Genomic DNA, 17798 nt, shown 5'->3' with positions numbered 1-17798 from the left:
ACTTCTAGCTGTGAGTACACTCTCCAGATAGACAAAGTTTTGCATACACTCTAAGTTTTCTTCGCCCAATTAAAGCGGTCATTGTGTGGAGCAGTACCCACTGCTCATAATTACTGTACTGTATTAATATTATAGATAATATTTTAATAACAGACGGACTTTGATTTTTCAAATAAATTTTACAAGCATTTGTTCTATACTAATTTTAAGATATTTTTATATATTGAAATATTATTTAATAAAACTCTTGCTTTTATGTTTTATTTTTATTTTTTGCCTTTATAATCCTCCTTCACACAATAAAGTAATTTTGTAATTTATAAACGTTTTCTTTTTGTAATTTAATTAACTTTTCTTAATTTATTAATAAGGATAAAATCAAAATGTAAAACAAAGTTAAAAGATTATAAACTCAATATGGTTTTATAACAACAAAATGCTCATATTTAGTATTTATTATATTATGAAATTATTTGTTATATCTTTATATTATTCACTTATTTATATTTTTCTTGATAACGCTCTTGTTTATTAAAAAAGGGGCAAGGGGTGAATAAATAACATGTTTTTTGTTTTTGTTTTTAGAATTTGTCACTAGATTTATTTACAAATTTAAGCAAATTTTGTTTCTCTTATAAAAAATAAAATAACATAGAAACAATAATAATTCATTAGATATATGTGTGTATTATATTGATAAATTAATGAAAATGTAAATGTATAGAATTTTGAATAAATTTTAAATTATAAAACAATGCAATAAAATTCATTTAAAAAAAGGAAAACATTTCAACGGCGAATTTAAAAAATATATAATTTATAATTAATTAATAAAAAGTACCTTTATATACCTTTGAGTTTTGCGTTACTAAAATATAAATATAAATATAAATAGACAGAAACACAAAAAGAGAGAAAGAGAGAGAGAGAGATAGGCGAACACAGTGTGAAAGAGAACAAACCCCTTCAAACATTTCTGGGTTACTGATATTGGTTGGTTCTATGTTATGTTTAAAGATCTAGTAATAATTAATTTTTGTATAAGTTTTAAATTTTAAATCTTAATATGTATTCTTCATAATTTATTTTTGCATCCGCTTGATTTTGTTCCAACATGCAATTTGCATTTTATTTAAAATAAAATTTGTTTAACTTGCAATGGAGCTAACTAATGTGATACACAAATTGTTAATTCTTTTACACCATCATCTCGCATAATGTTTAAAATAAAACTGCATTAAATTGAAAGCTTTCACGTTATAATATTTTATATATATAAGTTGTTAAATTTTTGATAAAACGTTTATTGTTTACTTAAAATTTTTGCGGTTTTGGAATTGCAAGTTCTTTAGATATTCGTAGCTATTATGCAGTTGTTTGTTTTGCACTATAAAGCTTTCTTGCAAATCAGTTTGAATCACAATGCGTATATTTATTTGCTCTAATTGTAAATTTTAATTGCCTTTTCGGAAAAATTCAACGATGTACGCTTTCGTGACTTATTTATGTGATCCAACCCAATACAAGAGCTAGCATGTGTCCATGATCTAAATTCGCTTAACTCTACAGGTGAGTTATCGTTTATTTCTACCGTATGACCCATAGAAATGAGTGTAAATTTGTATGTCTCCCATTCCTTGTCGGTAACATTGAGACGTTTTTGTATGCGTTGCTTGAGAGTACCGTAGGTTTCTCCATTTTTAGCTTTTATTAAAAATGGCACTCCGAATGCATTATATAGTTCTTTGCTAAAATGTGACACTGGTATTAACATTTCGTTTTCGGCCAATTGTAAATCTTCGGCAGGTACTTCTTCAATACGGAAAGTTTTCTGCGTATTTTGGGTGGTCATTGATTCATTTGGTTTTTGTAACGACTCAAGCGAAACATCTTCCTTAAAAACTGTAACAATTTTATGATTGCTAACTTTTAGTAGTCTCAATTTCCTTCGACTATTTTCTGAAAATTGTATTTTCTTGGCAGCTTCCTCAAGTAATCCTTTAACGTTTTCATTTTTGTTGGGATATAGAACCAGTTCCTTCTCATCTTTTAAATCGTTCGAAACCCAAACACATTTAAATTGCTTTTTATTGTCGAGTTCATGAATGCTGAGCGACAGTCTTTGATAATAAATCTTTTTTGATGTTCCCTTATTACCGTAATTAATTAATTCTTTGACAGTTCCCTGCAAAAAAAACAAAAAAAAATTAATTTTTTATTAATTTATAAAATAACATAATAATAATTATATAAAAATGATATGTAATAATCTTCTCTACTACAAACAATAGTTTATATTAATAATTTAGTTTCTTTCGTCAAAACGGACGTTAAAAATCAATATAATAATCTCAATGTAATAATAATCACAATAATTTAGAGCTAGAATTAAAATTTCGCCTGAATATATTACATTACATGCAATCAGCATATTACGGAGCTGGATATTTTTGATAAACGGCTGGAAATAATGATTAAATATAAATGGCCAATAAATATAATGGCTTTGTTTATGGCCTATCAACGTATCTACGGTAAAACGTGGGGAATAAACTCTAAACTAACCTTTTGATCATAAAAAACCATGTTGATGGTTTAATATTCATATTATTACTTGTGGAGCTGTTTCAATGTAGCCATAAGCCCAACAAATAAATGCCTAAATGTTTAGAAACTGCCATTGCTAAAGTATTTTGTCCACTGTCCACTGAAAATGTGCACCAGAATCGACATGGAGGCGGAACTATACTACTAATAGCTCTATAATACAGAAAGAAGCAATAACTTTTCGTTTTCTCAATATCCTTTTCTACATGGAGGGTGAACTCAAGCTAGCCTTTCATTTTTTAAGATATCCTACGTGGAGGCAACTTCCTGTAACTTTAAAACGATTTTTTCTAAAAGCAGCGAATAGAGAAATAAGGGGTTTACACAGCCACCAATCATGTTTGTTTGGTTCAGTGATGGATCAAAACTTAAAAACTGACAAAGTGATGCTAGCGTCCATAAACACAGATTTTTTTCTAGTTTTTTAGGTAGTAATCATTATCATTAAAATTTGTGCTATAAAACGATCAACAAAACAATCCAAAATCGTTCCAAACTTATATCACCAAATTTAAATTAGAATTGGCGTATCCAATAGTTTGGATACCTGGTCTTAAGGAAGTCGACTGTAACGAATTAGATGACAAGCTTGTGAATGTGGGAACACCGAACTCCTTCATACCACCCAAGCCCTTTTTTGGAACGTACTCTTGCCGACTCTAAATTCCTAAAGCAGTCCATTGCAGCGTCTTTTATGCAGAGGTAATGGCAATATAGTATATACGAAGTTGAGAATCCCACGAAGTCTTATATGAATACAGCAATTTTCTCGGAAAGCACAGTTGCAATAAAACTCCGGTAGGCGTTCTTACTGCTCTCTTTATAGTTCAAAAATATTGGACTTCTCTCAACGAGTTGTCTAGGTTTGTCTAGACAGAAATGTTGTTTGACCTTGTTATGGACGATACACTGTTGAAACGTATTAGGATGATTAATAAATATTATAAAAACAAAACTGTAATGAATCTTAATCGTTGATATGCTTTTACATCGATATATATATATATATATATATATATATTCAATGTTTACTACAAACAACAATATTTGATTGGCATCATATTTGTGCGCATATAACTCATTGATTGAATTCGAAGGAGGATTAAGCCAATCAGGCCTCTTCCTTGACTACGTGTGTAAAGTCAATTCATATTTATGTTAAAATTGATGTTAATAAATAAGTAAATAATTTCGCCCATGAACTGTATGTTGACATAAATTACTTCTCTAATTAGTGCTTTGTTGTAATGTAATTATCTAACAATTAGCTTGTACTTCGTTCGGAGAAAATATTATTGAAACTAATTGTACTCTTTGTGGTGGTGAAGTTTTACTAACTCTCACTCCGCACACGTAGCAGCAACAACACATAATAACAATTATGTAATGTTATACACACAATTATATATATTTGTGAAAGTATATATAATTGTCGATATAACAGTATTATTTAAATTTAGGGAGGAAAAAACTATTTGAACACAGTACTCAAGAACAAAAAACTAGTACGGATACTAATTGTTGTTACGAAAAACAAAAGAGAATACATATATTTCAAAATCAGAGAATAAAATATATTTTCGCTTTGACTACTTTTTGGTGGATTCTTAGTGAAACGGATATTCCAGCCAATTACAGAGAAATCTGCCAAACATAGTTCCTCGGGAAGTTATCTTAAAAATCCGGACATATTACGAGCTTCATAAAAACATATTCTTTCAACGATATGCAGATACATCTGTGTAAGTAATGTGATCTGTCGTTTAATATAAGAAAAGATCTTAAGCCATTTTATTGGGATGTCGCTTATTGTGAGTTTGTAGTTGGATCACTTTTTGGCTAGATAATCGTTAGTGTAAGGACAAAAAAAGTACTTCACATCAGCTTTGTCAATGATCTGGAGATGCGCTTGAATATGTTAGAATCTTAATCAGTTGCAGGACCACCTTATGAGAGTATTTTCAGCTTTGTTAAAGGTTTTAGATGGTTTTAAACTCTAACTTTATTACTTTCTAAAGTAATAACAGAAATATCACTACTTAAACTGTCGCAAATTAATGAAACACCATTAATTGAGAATTCTAAAATAGGACAATGTAAAACATAGTCACTTATTATTTGGAGCGTAAATGAGCACAGAGTACCAATAACTACAGAGTATAAAGTAGGCAATATAGTAAAGGAAATAACTTATTTTAATGTTTTTAGCATTTGTAATAAATCTGAGAAGGTGTAAAAGTAAGAGTTCCATAGAAAACTTATAATGTCTGTCCAAGCTTAACCTTAACCAATTAATATGACGTTATTATATATATACAGAGTTTACTTTGTCTGAAAGAGCATTACAAAATATAAACTAGCTGAAAAAAAAAACACCTCATCAAAAATAACAACATATAGATCAAGAAACAATATAGAGGAAAATAATGTCCAAATTATGTTATTATATATTTATCGTACTTATATATTTGATATTGTAGCATAAGATACATTTGATTAGTAGTTGCGTTCTAGTTTAGTGAACTATAATACTCAAATAGGTAAGAACAAGATACACTACTATTCAAAAATGATTCTATAAGTAAAACAGTTTTCTTTCATCATAATCAACTTTTAAAAACTAAATATTACTCAATTTTTTAATAAAACCTAATATATTAACTCAAACATATTAGATATAAACGCATTTATACTTGCTGTATAATATATTCAGTTGGTTTATAACAATAATGTTGATTCCATGGAATTATATTTCTTTCTAAATATCTGTATAAAACCTGCATTGAGTTGAAATCTATAAATTGAAAGCTATTATATTTAAAGATTATTAGTTTAATTTGTTGATTTAATATTTAAAATGGAACTCACCGAAATATTTAAAATGCAAAACCCGAAATTTGAAAGCAACGCCTAGTGATTAGAAGATCTAGTTATAGACCATTTATGTTCATTGCTAGTAAATACGGTTCCGACAGGAGATTAAAATAATCTTTTACAATATAAACTAAATGATAACAGTAAGTATGCGTATATAACATTCTCCTACTGTTATATAATACCGTATCACTAGTTTTGCCTTTCTACTTCAAACACATATTGCTATACGTCCTTTTCTCACAGTGTTATAAAGTGAAATACACAACGCAGCTAATACACTTTTGTTAGACATAAAAAAGAAAGACGCAATAAAACTGGAAAAACAAATCTTGTTCTTCATCTATGATCAAACAGAACCGCCTGACCAATAAAGTACAAACAAGAAAAATAACACTATCCAAGTTTTATCGATAGAAGTGAGCAATAACTTTTGCCTCTTTATGATAAAAACAAATACCAAAATCTGAATTAAGTATTAAGATTTCTCACAGTGAAGAGAGTAAAAAAAATTATTGACTGAAACGAAGAACTTTACTTGTCATTACCTGGTCACTAGAAAACATTAAGTTATTTCGTCTATTATGTAGATGTACGTTCGTTATTACCGAAACATATGTTTCTACCTTATCATTGAAGTACCATAAATGGCCGTTTCAGTATTGCTTATCAATAATAACGATTAAAATTTAGTTTATTTAGTAGAAAATTGTTTCCCCAACTTAACAATTCAAAAATTTTTTCCTAATTTTTCCTAATCAAATATAACCATATGATGGAGGAAGAGAATGACAGCTAATTATCGTAATTATATTTGATATTATAACATAATATACGTTTGACTAGGACTTGCATCACAATTTGGTGAACTATAATTCTCAAATAGTTAGGAAGAACAAGATTCACTATTATTTAAAACTCCATCTATTAGTAATACATTTTCTTTCGGCATAATTAACTTCAAAAAATTAAAGATTATTAAAAATTCGCAAGATGTTAATTTCATGCCCACTTAAATTGTACTGCAACACTATCTATTATATGTGCATACATTTGATATTGAACTGTTATATAACTACTTATTTAAAAAAACAAAAAAAACAATTGAAAAAATATACATTATTTGTGATAAAGCCTGGAATAGATAATTAACATAATTGACACGTAAGCAAAACTTATATAAGAAGTAAAAAAATGATATTGTATATATCTTTCATAATAAGAATAGTAAATTAATGAACTTACTTTAAATGAGTACGGAATCGCATTTCCGGGTGAATCTTTGAAGCTACTAACACACGTGAAGAATTGAATTTTGTTAGGATCTGTATTAAGTCGTTCAGATACTGCTTGTACCATTTGATCATAAGTGTTTCTATTTGATAATTCAAGAACTATTTCCGGTTCATTTGGATTACATTTATCACAAAAGGTGACTTCTATACGATACACTAAGTCTAAAAAGTAATCCTGTACTGTTGGTAACTCTAATTTCGTATCAATGTGATCCTTTTCAAATATAAGTATGTAACCCTGTAAGCTATCGGCTAACAAATACAGTATGCTTTCCAGTGGCTCTTTCAGATTGATTATTTTTTTTTCAGAACATTCGTCGTAAACTCTTAGCTCTGTGTCAAGATCAAAGCCAAGGGTGGCATTTACTTCCAACACAATATCGCAAAGACGTTTAGTTAATGGTTGTTGTGAGCAACCGATGTAATTTAAACGCTTATTTGGTGCATCATAAAATTTAATAAACATAAATACATCCTTCTTTGCATCAAAACTTGGTGACATGGTTAAAGGTACATCTGGCGGCGCAATTTGAAGAAATATAGACCATGGTTTTTGAGGTGTTGTAATAGCTTCAAGTGCACGATTACTATCATGCTCTAAATCAAAAAATAAAATTTTTTGAGTTTGCGGCGTACATAAAGTCCAGATACGCATTCGTTCTTTTGGTGTACAATATGTTTTGGATATAATATCCATCATTTCATCCACTGTTGATGTTTGTTTCACTTTAATAACGCGGTGTAGTACCTTCTCTGAATCAAAGAGCTTTTGTTTCTGATGTAATTCGAAAATATCTTCGGTTATAATATTAATTGTTATATAGAAATTCGCTTCACTACGATCTTTTCGTCTAGCCATTTCTATGCGTTTCTCTACATCAAGCCGTTCGGTTAATTCAGATGGAATATCCTGTTCCGTAATATCGGCAAGAACACGACTTAGTTCGGATAAACGTATATAGACTAACATATAAGCGTTACTGCATTTAGCGTGAAATGATATTTCATCGTCCATTCCGCCATAATTCTGTTCGATCGCTTCAGTTTTACTACAACTCGAAACAACATCGTCATCAAATTTAAACCATTTACCATCCGCTTTTGGATTTATAAATACTACATAATGTCCGCCATGATTATCCCCTGAGTGTACCAGTACAGCATGTAAAACATAATCGGCAGGTGTTTTTTCTTTCTCCAACAGAAACTGATCAAGATTTATTTGTTCATAAAATTCAAATCGATCATTATATTTAATTGAGCTATCTGTTATGGGGTCGTATTGGAAACGCATTAAATGCAAATGTAACACTGGGGGGAATGCAGTAAAGATGACACCCTTACTAGCCTCCTAAAAACAAGAGAAGAATGTTTTAGAGATTAATTGATTTGATTCTACAACGAATTCATAAAAGTAATATAAGAAAACTATAAGTGAACTTTTTATAATTAAACAATTTTTTTATGTAATTTAATAAATTCAAGAATTAACAATAATTTTATTAAAAAAACAGAACAGAACAGAACTGGTTGAAAATAATTTTATTGTACTTTATGATACCAACCTGAAGGCCATGAACTCCGGCATCATATTTGTTATCTCCATCGAGGTTTTCGGAAGCTATATAATCTTGAAACGAGTCGAATATATTCTTTTTATCTTTAATATTTAGTTGTATATCGTAAAATGTTTCGTATCGTGTACTGTTATAGTCAACGTTCTTGCATTTTATGTATGATGACATTTTACCTTCGAAAAGACCGGGAATTGTGCCTTCTAAGCATGTTCCTTTCATTTTAGATTCTAGTTTATCAAGTAAGACCCTTAAAAATTCTTGCACATCATGTTGCATAAATGAATCTAGAGTTTCCCATCCAAAGGATTTAGTTAGTTTCTTTGTTCCCACTGGACGGTCACCAAATTGCAGTTCGTTAAACACCCTTTGCAACGATAAACCTACCGATTTGGAGCTGTCATCAGCTTCTGTAGGTATTTTATATACTGCTTTCCGCAATTGGTTCGTAAAATACAATGTTTGTAATAATGAATTCATATAACAGGTAGCACCCTGATTTTTCAGACCTACATAGCCAGTATGCTTTTTAGAGTCCCACAGCACTCCATGCGGCGCATCAGCGACCACATGCACCTCTAACGTTATGGAATCATTGTGTATATAACATTTTTCTGGATCCTGCAATTCTTGCCACGTTATAAAATTTGAGTAACCATAATCATTCTCTTTTGAATAGAACAAATGTTTTATACGGGCTCGAGTGAATGGAGGTGCATCTGGCTTGTGGCATTTAAGGCGAAGTTCGGCATTAGCATTACATGACCATGCAGGTGACTCATTTTCTCCATTACATTGCAGGAAAAATCCTAGCGCACGCTCATTAGGCATCACCATTATTTTCCACGGTAGCATACGCACAAATACTGCGGGTGATAATTGCTGCTGTTGCTTTAAATGAGTTACATCCTCAACAACATATGAAAATATTGCTTCCGATCTAAACTGATCATCCTTCGAATCGTCAACGGATGTCATTTCCTGCTCGTTTGAATATGAGGAACTGTTATCAGCAAGTAATTGCCGCGGCAGCGTATTACCATTTTCTAGGTGAAGATGTTGGTTAGTGTGCAGTTTATTTAAGTTCTGCTGATGCTGTAAGTCACTTGTAATTATTTCAATTTCTTGTGTATCCATTGCTTCGATCGATTGCTCTGGCTCTATTTCCATTTTCAGCAAAAATTATCTTGTAAAATAAATAGCACTGGGCTCGGCTCTCTTTATTTCCACCAATTCTGATAATTATATTCTATATTGCTGCAGTTACCTATATGAAAACATGCATAAGGTATAATACGAATTATTTTCGATTCTTTCATTATTACGCGGAATTTGTTTATATATATTAATATTTTTACAAATTATGATTATCCTTTGTTCTTTTATTTCTTACCTGTCAATTTTATTTGTATTTTCGAAATTTTAACTTTTGTACTTCCTTATTCTGCAACCAGCTTTTATTTTCCGACAACAACAACAATAAAACGATTTAAGGCGATGACAGAACACAGCAAAATGCAAATTTGCAAAATCGTAGTTTTCACGATAGTTCCGATAAAAAATATATTATATTACGTTGAATTTAAATTTATTTATTTAAGCCAATTTAACTGGCATACTTTTAATAATAAATATTTTATTATATTTATATATACTTCTTCACAATTATGTTTTCACATTTTTTGCGAAATATAAAAGAAAACTAAAATTCTCGACTGCACACACACGCCATCTGTCATTCTTGCTGACTATGAGCGCCACCTGGATTTGATATCTGTTCATGGATATTGTTTGACATATACACATGCGATTGCTTATTACTTTTTATGTAATTTACTTGTATTATTTATAAAACCTATTGGATACAATTGTCTAAAGGAACGTTATATTCTTTTATGTTATTAAATTAAAAACATTTGTTTCATGTGCTACTGTGTGCAGCATAATTATCACAATATGCTTTAATTTTCTAGCATGCTACAACTATGTTTGCTGCGTTTAATAAGCATTTAGCAAAGAAGACAAACTGACTCCTGTCAAAGAGTATCAATGGTATAGAATATATATTCTTTGATTCACTTCATCTATTATTTTTCGGTTTGTATATGAAATTGCGCATAGGTGTAGCCATAATTATTTGCTTATATATAATTTATTGTTTATATATTATTTATTTATAATATTAATTTTACTATTCCTAATTTAACACTTTTAATAATTATGTGTTTCTGTTTATTTTAAAATTATATATGACACAAGATCATTCCTGTAGTCAGTCTTCTTTTACTTTAAATGCAAAGTTAAATCACCTTAAAATTATATATGTTATAATGAAATTGTTATGATAAAATAATCTGTTAAATCAAGTTCTACTGCTGTCATTAACCTATTAAAATATTTTCTCCTCTTAACTAAACAATTTCTTGTATCACATTTTATAAAAAAATATAATTTATTTAAAATATGTGTTGTTTTGTTCTTTATGAAGTTAATGGTATTCACCAATTTAATTTGAATAAACTTTACCAGTAATACGCAAGAAATCGGTATACGCGTACAAAACTAATACAGTGAAACGTAATAAGGGCTTTCACGAAAACTCGTAAATGCTACATTAACTTCGTATACATATATATTGCATAAATTTAATCCTTATATTAATTTATCACTCAACTTATTGATATATATTGGATAATTATAATAAATAATTAGTATTTCCATATAATGTTTACTTTACAGATGATGACTTTAGACTAAAATATAAATATCGATCAAATAAAAATTAATGTAAAATAAATTGTGACTTCTTTTTCTTAATTTTTATTTAACTTTAAAAAAAATTTAATCATTTAGCTTGAAAAAAGCACTTATTAAATTCATTTGGTCACAAAATAATTAATATATAATTTTAATTCTGCCTCTACACTGGTACGGCTTATGACAAGATTTTTAAACACAGTCTCACGTTTTCACTAACACATAAAAAATTTTCTTTGCAAACATTATTCGAAAATAATACGTATTTGTATTCGAACATAAAAATCGTACTAACGTCTAGCCAGTGTAAACGCTCAGTTAGTAACGAGTAAGTTTTGCCACCACCATTAATTTATTACTCTGTTAAAATGTTTAGATTTCCAAGTGTTATGCCCAGAAATATTGAATTTTCTAATAAGAATCAACTTAATCTTATTAAAACTAATTTAGTAAACTGCTATATAACTTTGAGAAAATTTATTTTCTAGTATATAATTTCTTGGCATAATCCCCTAACTCTTATTATAATTAAAGTAGTGAACTGTAAAAAAACTTCGACAAAAACATATGTTTTATAAATTTTGGTATATTCTGTCTACTTCTCCCATGGAACTTCTCGTCGGTCGTCGGTCGTACACTAATCACCTTGTCTATGTACGAACCAACGCTATTCCTGTGGTACTACAACGGGCCATTATTTAAGCTCGACTGGGCTTTCTTGGTACACAAGTCCGCCACTTTAAACTAACCTAACCTAACCCATGGCACAGTCCTGGCTACACAATTGCATTGTCTATTTGGTAGATAATAACTCGTATTATAATAAAGTAGTCGAATGTAAAAAAACTTCGATAAAAATATATTTTTTATATTTTTTGGTATATTCTGTCTAGTTCTCTCAGGGCACAATCCTGGCTACACAACTGCATTGTCTATTTGGTAGATAAGTTTTTAGGCTGGCAATTTTCTCTCATAAATATTGTAAAAGTTGTAAAGATGTCGATTAGTGGTCAACATTCTATCTGCAACTGGACAGTTCTAGACAGAGCGGAATAAACTTCTTAGACAATTATGTGTTTAATTCATTCAGAGAAGTGTCCATCTCTTATATTAAAAATATCTTAAGTTTTTTTAGACAAACCAAAATTGGTCCATAATACAGGCCATATATTAAGTAGTAGTATGACAAAAGAAGACTATTGGATCTAAGTGAGTTGATTATACATTAACCTAATTTTAACCTACATCAATATTTTGCTTCTTTATTCGTGTCAAGTTGTTTAATTTAATATAATAAAAAATAATAATTTTTTTATTTCTCATAATAATATTAGGCTATGTATGTTATAAAATATTTAATTAACAATTTATATAAAATAATTTAATTAGAATGATGGCAGTAGGTCCAAATTGTCCGTACAAATAAACTTGTCCCACACGAACTGAACCTCTTTACTTTCAGATGTATTGCATATTATTTTATTAAGAAAATATTTTAAAATAATTTTATATATACATTAATATTTATTTAGAAATTAACAAATTTTATAAAGTAGGTGAAGTCTTTATATAAATAGTAGAAAAAAAAAAACAATTTAAAATTCCAATTATTCAACATTTAAATATTTTTAATATAATTTTAAAAGTTTAATTCTTAATTTTAAAAGTCTTAATTTTGATTTTTTTATGTGAAATCTTTTTTTTTTTTTTGTGATTATTTGATTTATATGAAAAACACCAATATTAATTATATAATGATTACAAACTACATACAATTATTAAGGACAAGGACGAATGTTCATTTCATTAAAATACAAATATTCCTCTCTAGTATGTCATCACTTTTTTACGTTTAAGAACAATTTAATATTAAATATTTTGAGTTAAAATTTTCAATTTTCAATTATTTATTATTTATTATATATCATATGATTTCTTAAAATATATATGCATTTAGGAGTAAAGAAGTATTGTCTAAAATAGTGTCATAATTGATAAAATGAGCATTTTGAATAATACAATCCAGTTATTTGTGTGTTATTTTGTGTAATCTATGTGTGATGTGGATGCATTCTTTTTTCCATTTCAACTTCAACGCGTGCCTCGTCAATGCTGGAAACTGTTGGAAGGCCACCAGGCCATTGCAAAAGATCACTTTCATGCTCCATAATCATATTGGCTTCAGCTAAAAATAAATAAACAATTTTATTACTATATAATAAGATTTTTTTTCTAATGAAAATAGTGGTAAAGTTCCTACTCATTACTCTTCCAACTTCCGTTATATATGTTTATTTCGTTATACATATATTCTTTTAATGCACTGTTAATGCATTTTCAATTTCGATTAGTAAATCTAGGGCAAAATGTATAACACTCGAGATTAATTTATAACACTCTAGATATTTTGCCAGAGTAGCAAGGTTGCCCTAAATTTAACAGCTATTTTATATAATTTGACAAATATGTAAACAATGTTCGATTGGAGAACAAAATTTGACAGATCGAAAGTAGATTGAATAGCCATAAGTTACCACTATGTTAGTAATATTACTATACTAATTTTATTATACAAAATAACCATCTTTTAATTGTAATTTTAAGCAGAATATTAATGGTATACCTATCAGATATATAATTTATAATATTAATTTTTACGGTGCCGAATTTACCATAAATTAACACACACTATGTTAGTAATTCTTCCATAGAAAATAGTAAACTTGCTATAGGATAATGTTAGACGACTGGTTCTAGTAAAAATATATAGAAATCATCCTATAAAATTATTAAAAAGAGTTATTGTGAATAAAGAGATAAAAATTAATGTAGCCCCATTTTTTTCACCAGGTCCTAATAATTTTTTAAATTCTTTATGAAAAATTAAAAAGATATTACTTCATAAAATATTGTAACGGGAAGGAACTAGTCAATAGTAATTTTATCATATGAAATAGAAAATTTAATAAAATTATAAAAAATTATAACTAATTATAATTAAAGAATTGTTGTGAATAAAGAGATAAAAATTAATGTAGCCCCATTTATTCCAGTAGGTAATAATAATGTTTTAAATTCTTTATGAAGAATTAAAAAGATATATTACTTCATAAAATATTATAACGGGAAGGAACTAGACAATAGTAATTTTATCATATGAAATAGAAAATTTAATAAAATTATAAAAAATTATAACTAATTATAATTAAAGAATTATTGTGAATAAAGAGATAAAAATTAATGTAGCCCCATTTTTTTCACCAGGTCCTAATAATTTTTTAAATTCTTTATGAAAAATTAAAAAGATACTACTTCATAAAATATTATAACGAGAAGGAACTAGTCAATAGTAATTTTATCATAAGAAATATAAAATTTAACAAAATTATAAAAAATTATAACTAATTATAATTAAAGAATTGTTGTGAATAAAGCGATAAAAATTAATGTAGCCCCATTTATTCCAGTAGGTCCTAATTATGTTTATATTCTATATGAAGAATTAAAAAGATATATTACTTCATAAAATATTATAACGGGAAGGAACTAGTCAATAGTAATTTTATCATATGAAATAGAAAATTTAATAAAATTATAAAAAATTATAACTAATTATAAATTAATTAAATTTATAATTATATGGTTATAAATAAATATAAATTTTAATGGTAAATTAACTAACTCATAAATTCTTACCAGGAAAGAAGTACGAGAAAAACAGAAACAGAAAAAGGAATTATTTTTTATATGGTATGATACCTTGTATACGATGCGGTTTGCTGCCGTAACTCATGTCGTAATAATATCCTATTAAGAAAGTCAATGGTACTAATGGCATTAGAGCAAAAGGTTTCCTTATGCGTTGATAATAAATAAAAGCACCAAAAGCTGAAGTTATATAAAATCCACTTAACCACAAAAATAGTTCACGTTTTCTCGCTAGCTCCATAGCCTGTTCTCTTTCTTTTATTTGGTAGTGCATTTGTATCCAGCGCTCCATCTAATTATATAATTTATTATATTAAATTTATAAAATAAAAATATATATGTACATATACAAAATAAACAAAACTCACTTTAAGTTCTTGACATTTTCTGTAAGAAGGGTCGTCGTGTTGAGAATATGTATTCACATTACTGGATATTTTTGATCCCATTATTGCATAAAAAATTTATAATTTAATTAAAATATTTAAATATTCGTATATTTATTGGTTTTTATATTTTATAGAACTACGAGTAAATTAGCACCAATTTTTAATTAAAAATACAATTTTATTCCTTTGAAAGAAACCTAAAATCTTAATTGTTTAATAGTTTTTGTGAGTTTGCGCGTTTCAAATCTGTTATACTTTGATGTAGAACAGTTAATTTGGTAAATATTTTTACCGTAAGTAAGATATGAATTGTTTCTTAAAAAACTTTGAGCTTTAGATCTATATACTATATATATATAAATTATTTATATAACTGTTAGTTGTTAAATATAGCAAGTTGACACATTTTAATTATCATTATTTAATAATTATCATTTTTAATTAACATTTTTAATTATTATTTTTTTTACATTGAATATGTCTTATGTAACCTTTCTCATAAATATTTTATTGATATTTGGAATAATTATTAAATTTAATAAATTAGAATTTTTTATGAACTGTGAGAAAAAATAATTGCCACTATTGATAAACAATAAACGATGGAATAACAACTGTTATAAGCAGTCATCTTGAGTCTTGAGATTATAGTTAAAAGCCCGCTTTATCATAGCATTTTGTGATAAAGTAATAAAAAGCATAAAAGTAATCAATTAAACGTGTGCCCAAGGGCAAGAAGCTGCTTGAGAGGCTAAGAAATGAATCGAAGAAATATAGATGTACATATGCATATGCATTATTAAAGAATTATGACTGCCTGACACTATAACATTTCTTTTAAATAACTGAAATTATTTAATAGATTATTTTATATAAATAACTGACTTCAAGCCTGCCATCCCCTACTACAAGCTCCTTGCCATACGTGTTGAACAAATACAAATCCGGCAAGGTCTATAGAAGAAAGAAAGACCTAAACCATTGTTTAAATGAAGTAAAAACTATTTGTACAACTATTTTTAAAATCAGAAGTAGCTCTAAATATAATAAAATATTGCATATTTACTTACATTTCTATAAGATTCAATTTTATCCCCCAATCCGTTGTTGTCTGATTAATGTCACCTATCAGTTGTTTTCCTACTATACCCACATCTTTTGTTATTTCTAATAAATTTTTTGATTCCATGGAGTTATGAATTTTTGTTCTTGTCAAAGCTTTCACTTGCGCTTTTGCATCTGTAATGTTGAGCAAACATTTTATTGGGTCTTTAATATTATAATAGACGATCGTTTCAACAGCAATATATTTTGAATCCTTTGTATGCAGCGCTTGATTCAATATTTTGAAGCTCGTAATACGTATATCAAATTTATGACATCTATCAATACAAGGCATTGTAAAAACTATACCAGGACCCTGTACCACGCCTTTACTATAAAAAACAAACCAAAAAAAAAAAAAAATGATTGAATATTTATCGAGTTCATTATTAAAATTTATATACCTTATACGTCCAAGGCGAAATATTATTACACGTTCAAAGTCCTGTAAGTACTTAAAGCAAAAAGGGATCGAGAATGGGAGGGTGATCGCGACCATTAACATGGATAAAAAATAAATGAACTTTTCAATGCTAGACGCCTCATCATAAAGTGCTAAAATTAAATAATTTATTAGTTTATTTTTGTAAATTAATCATGTTTTTATTTTATAATACATGAGAAACAATATCTATTCAGGTGTTTGTATTTATAACTTTCCGACATAGAAAGAATTGTTTTTTTGACTACCAAAAAAAAGTACTTAAATTTAGCATAGATATCTATTAATGAAAACATTGTTTTATTATAAAAAGTTTTTTAAAAATTTTTTTAATATTATTGAAAAAAAACAAATGAAAATAATTTACATGCTTATATGTCTATATACAAAATTATAAAGAATCAATATAAATCAATTCACTTACAACTTTTTAAAAATGTATTATATTATATATATATGTATAATATATATGTATTATAATAATTTATTATAAAAAATTATTAAAGTTACCTCTTAATGATTTGTTAGAAATAATTTGCTTATATGCGTATAATACACGTATAATATAGTTTACTTATAATCTTATAATACATAATAATAATATACAATATAATTAATATATAACATATTTATAATAATATAATAATAATATATATAATATAAAGAACCAATTCTTTGGTTTAAGAAACATAAAAGATACGATAAGATACAGATTGCTAAAGAAAATTATATATTCAAAAGGACTTCCTTTGCAGTAATCATCAAAACCTATATATATATATAAACGATACATATTGTTTATTAAATATATTTAGATTTGTTATTTAGTTTGTTATGCTCGAATTTGGATATATAAAATATAAAGTCTCAATTTTGAAATTATTCTAATGTAAATCTCATTTATTTATATTACTTAATGAGTTCAAAGCAGTAGAGTAATTACAAACTAGCGTTATAAATTTTTTGCATTAAACTTGAGCACTTCCATACATCTATCGGCTCCTAATCGAATCTGCGTCACGCGCATGTTGGTTTAGTTAAACTTATT

The 17798-nt window shown here is 27.6% G+C and overlaps 2 protein-coding genes across 3 annotated transcripts; both read right to left on the bottom strand.

Moving 5' to 3' along the window:
- Positions 1–813: 813 nt before the first annotated feature.
- LOC119670489 (ubiquitin carboxyl-terminal hydrolase 7) lies at positions 814–9945 on the bottom strand. Its single transcript, XM_038080764.1, has 4 exons — positions 9744–9945; positions 8342–9617; positions 6727–8127; positions 814–2185 (listed from the first exon to the last, which is right to left on the bottom strand). Exons 2-4 carry the CDS (start codon positions 9518–9520, stop codon positions 1442–1444), a joined length of 3324 nt encoding a protein of 1107 aa, XP_037936692.1. The 5' UTR covers positions 9521–9617; positions 9744–9945; the 3' UTR covers positions 814–1441.
- Positions 9946–13032: 3087 nt separating this feature from the next.
- Positions 13033–17058, bottom strand: LOC119671482 (plasminogen receptor (KT)). 2 transcript variants are annotated; one of them, XM_038082133.1, is made up of 6 exons: positions 16926–17058; positions 16713–16863; positions 16275–16640; positions 15184–15244; positions 14867–15107; positions 13033–13292 (listed from the first exon to the last, which is right to left on the bottom strand). In XM_038082133.1, exons 1-6 carry the CDS (start codon positions 17044–17046, stop codon positions 13159–13161), a joined length of 1074 nt encoding a protein of 357 aa, XP_037938061.1. In that variant the 5' UTR covers positions 17047–17058; the 3' UTR covers positions 13033–13158. The 2 variants fall into 2 exon arrangements, with proteins under 2 accessions (XP_037938061.1, XP_037938068.1); XM_038082140.1 differs by lacking the exons at positions 16275–16640; positions 16713–16863; positions 16926–17058 and having other exon boundaries at positions 13159–13292; positions 15184–15264.
- Between the last annotated feature and the right edge of the window lie 740 nt (positions 17059–17798).

This window comes from Teleopsis dalmanni, chromosome 1, assembly GCF_002237135.1.
Source record: "Teleopsis dalmanni isolate 2A chromosome 1, ASM223713v2, whole genome shotgun sequence".
Classification (NCBI taxonomy): Eukaryota; Metazoa; Arthropoda; class Insecta; order Diptera; family Diopsidae; genus Teleopsis; species Teleopsis dalmanni.
This window is presented reverse-complemented; position numbering and strand designations above follow the sequence as displayed.

What these genes read in the sequence shown, in the direction of transcription:
- LOC119670489 (XM_038080764.1), bottom strand. Translation starts at nt 9,520, where the DNA reads ATGGAAATAGAGCCAGAGCAATCGATCGAAGCAATGGATACACAAGAA. An exon ending in CCGGAGTTCATGGCCTTCAG is followed by an intron (nt 8,128 to 8,341) that starts GTTGGTATCATA and finishes TCTTGTTTTTAG; the next exon opens with GAGGCTAGTAAGGGTGTCAT. An exon ending in CGATTCCGTACTCATTTAAA is followed by an intron (nt 2,186 to 6,726) that starts GTAAGTTCATTA and finishes TTTTTTTTGCAG; the next exon opens with GGAACTGTCAAAGAATTAAT.
- LOC119671482 (XM_038082133.1), bottom strand. Translation starts at nt 17,046, where the DNA reads ATGTTTTCATTAATAGATATCTATGCTAAATTTAAGTACTTTTTTTTG. An exon ending in TTTCGCCTTGGACGTATAAG is followed by an intron (nt 16,641 to 16,712) that starts GTATATAAATTT and finishes TGTTTTTTATAG; the next exon opens with TAAAGGCGTGGTACAGGGTC. An exon ending in AAATTGAATCTTATAGAAAT is followed by an intron (nt 15,245 to 16,274) that starts GTAAGTAAATAT and finishes AAAAATATCCAG; the next exon opens with TAATGTGAATACATATTCTC.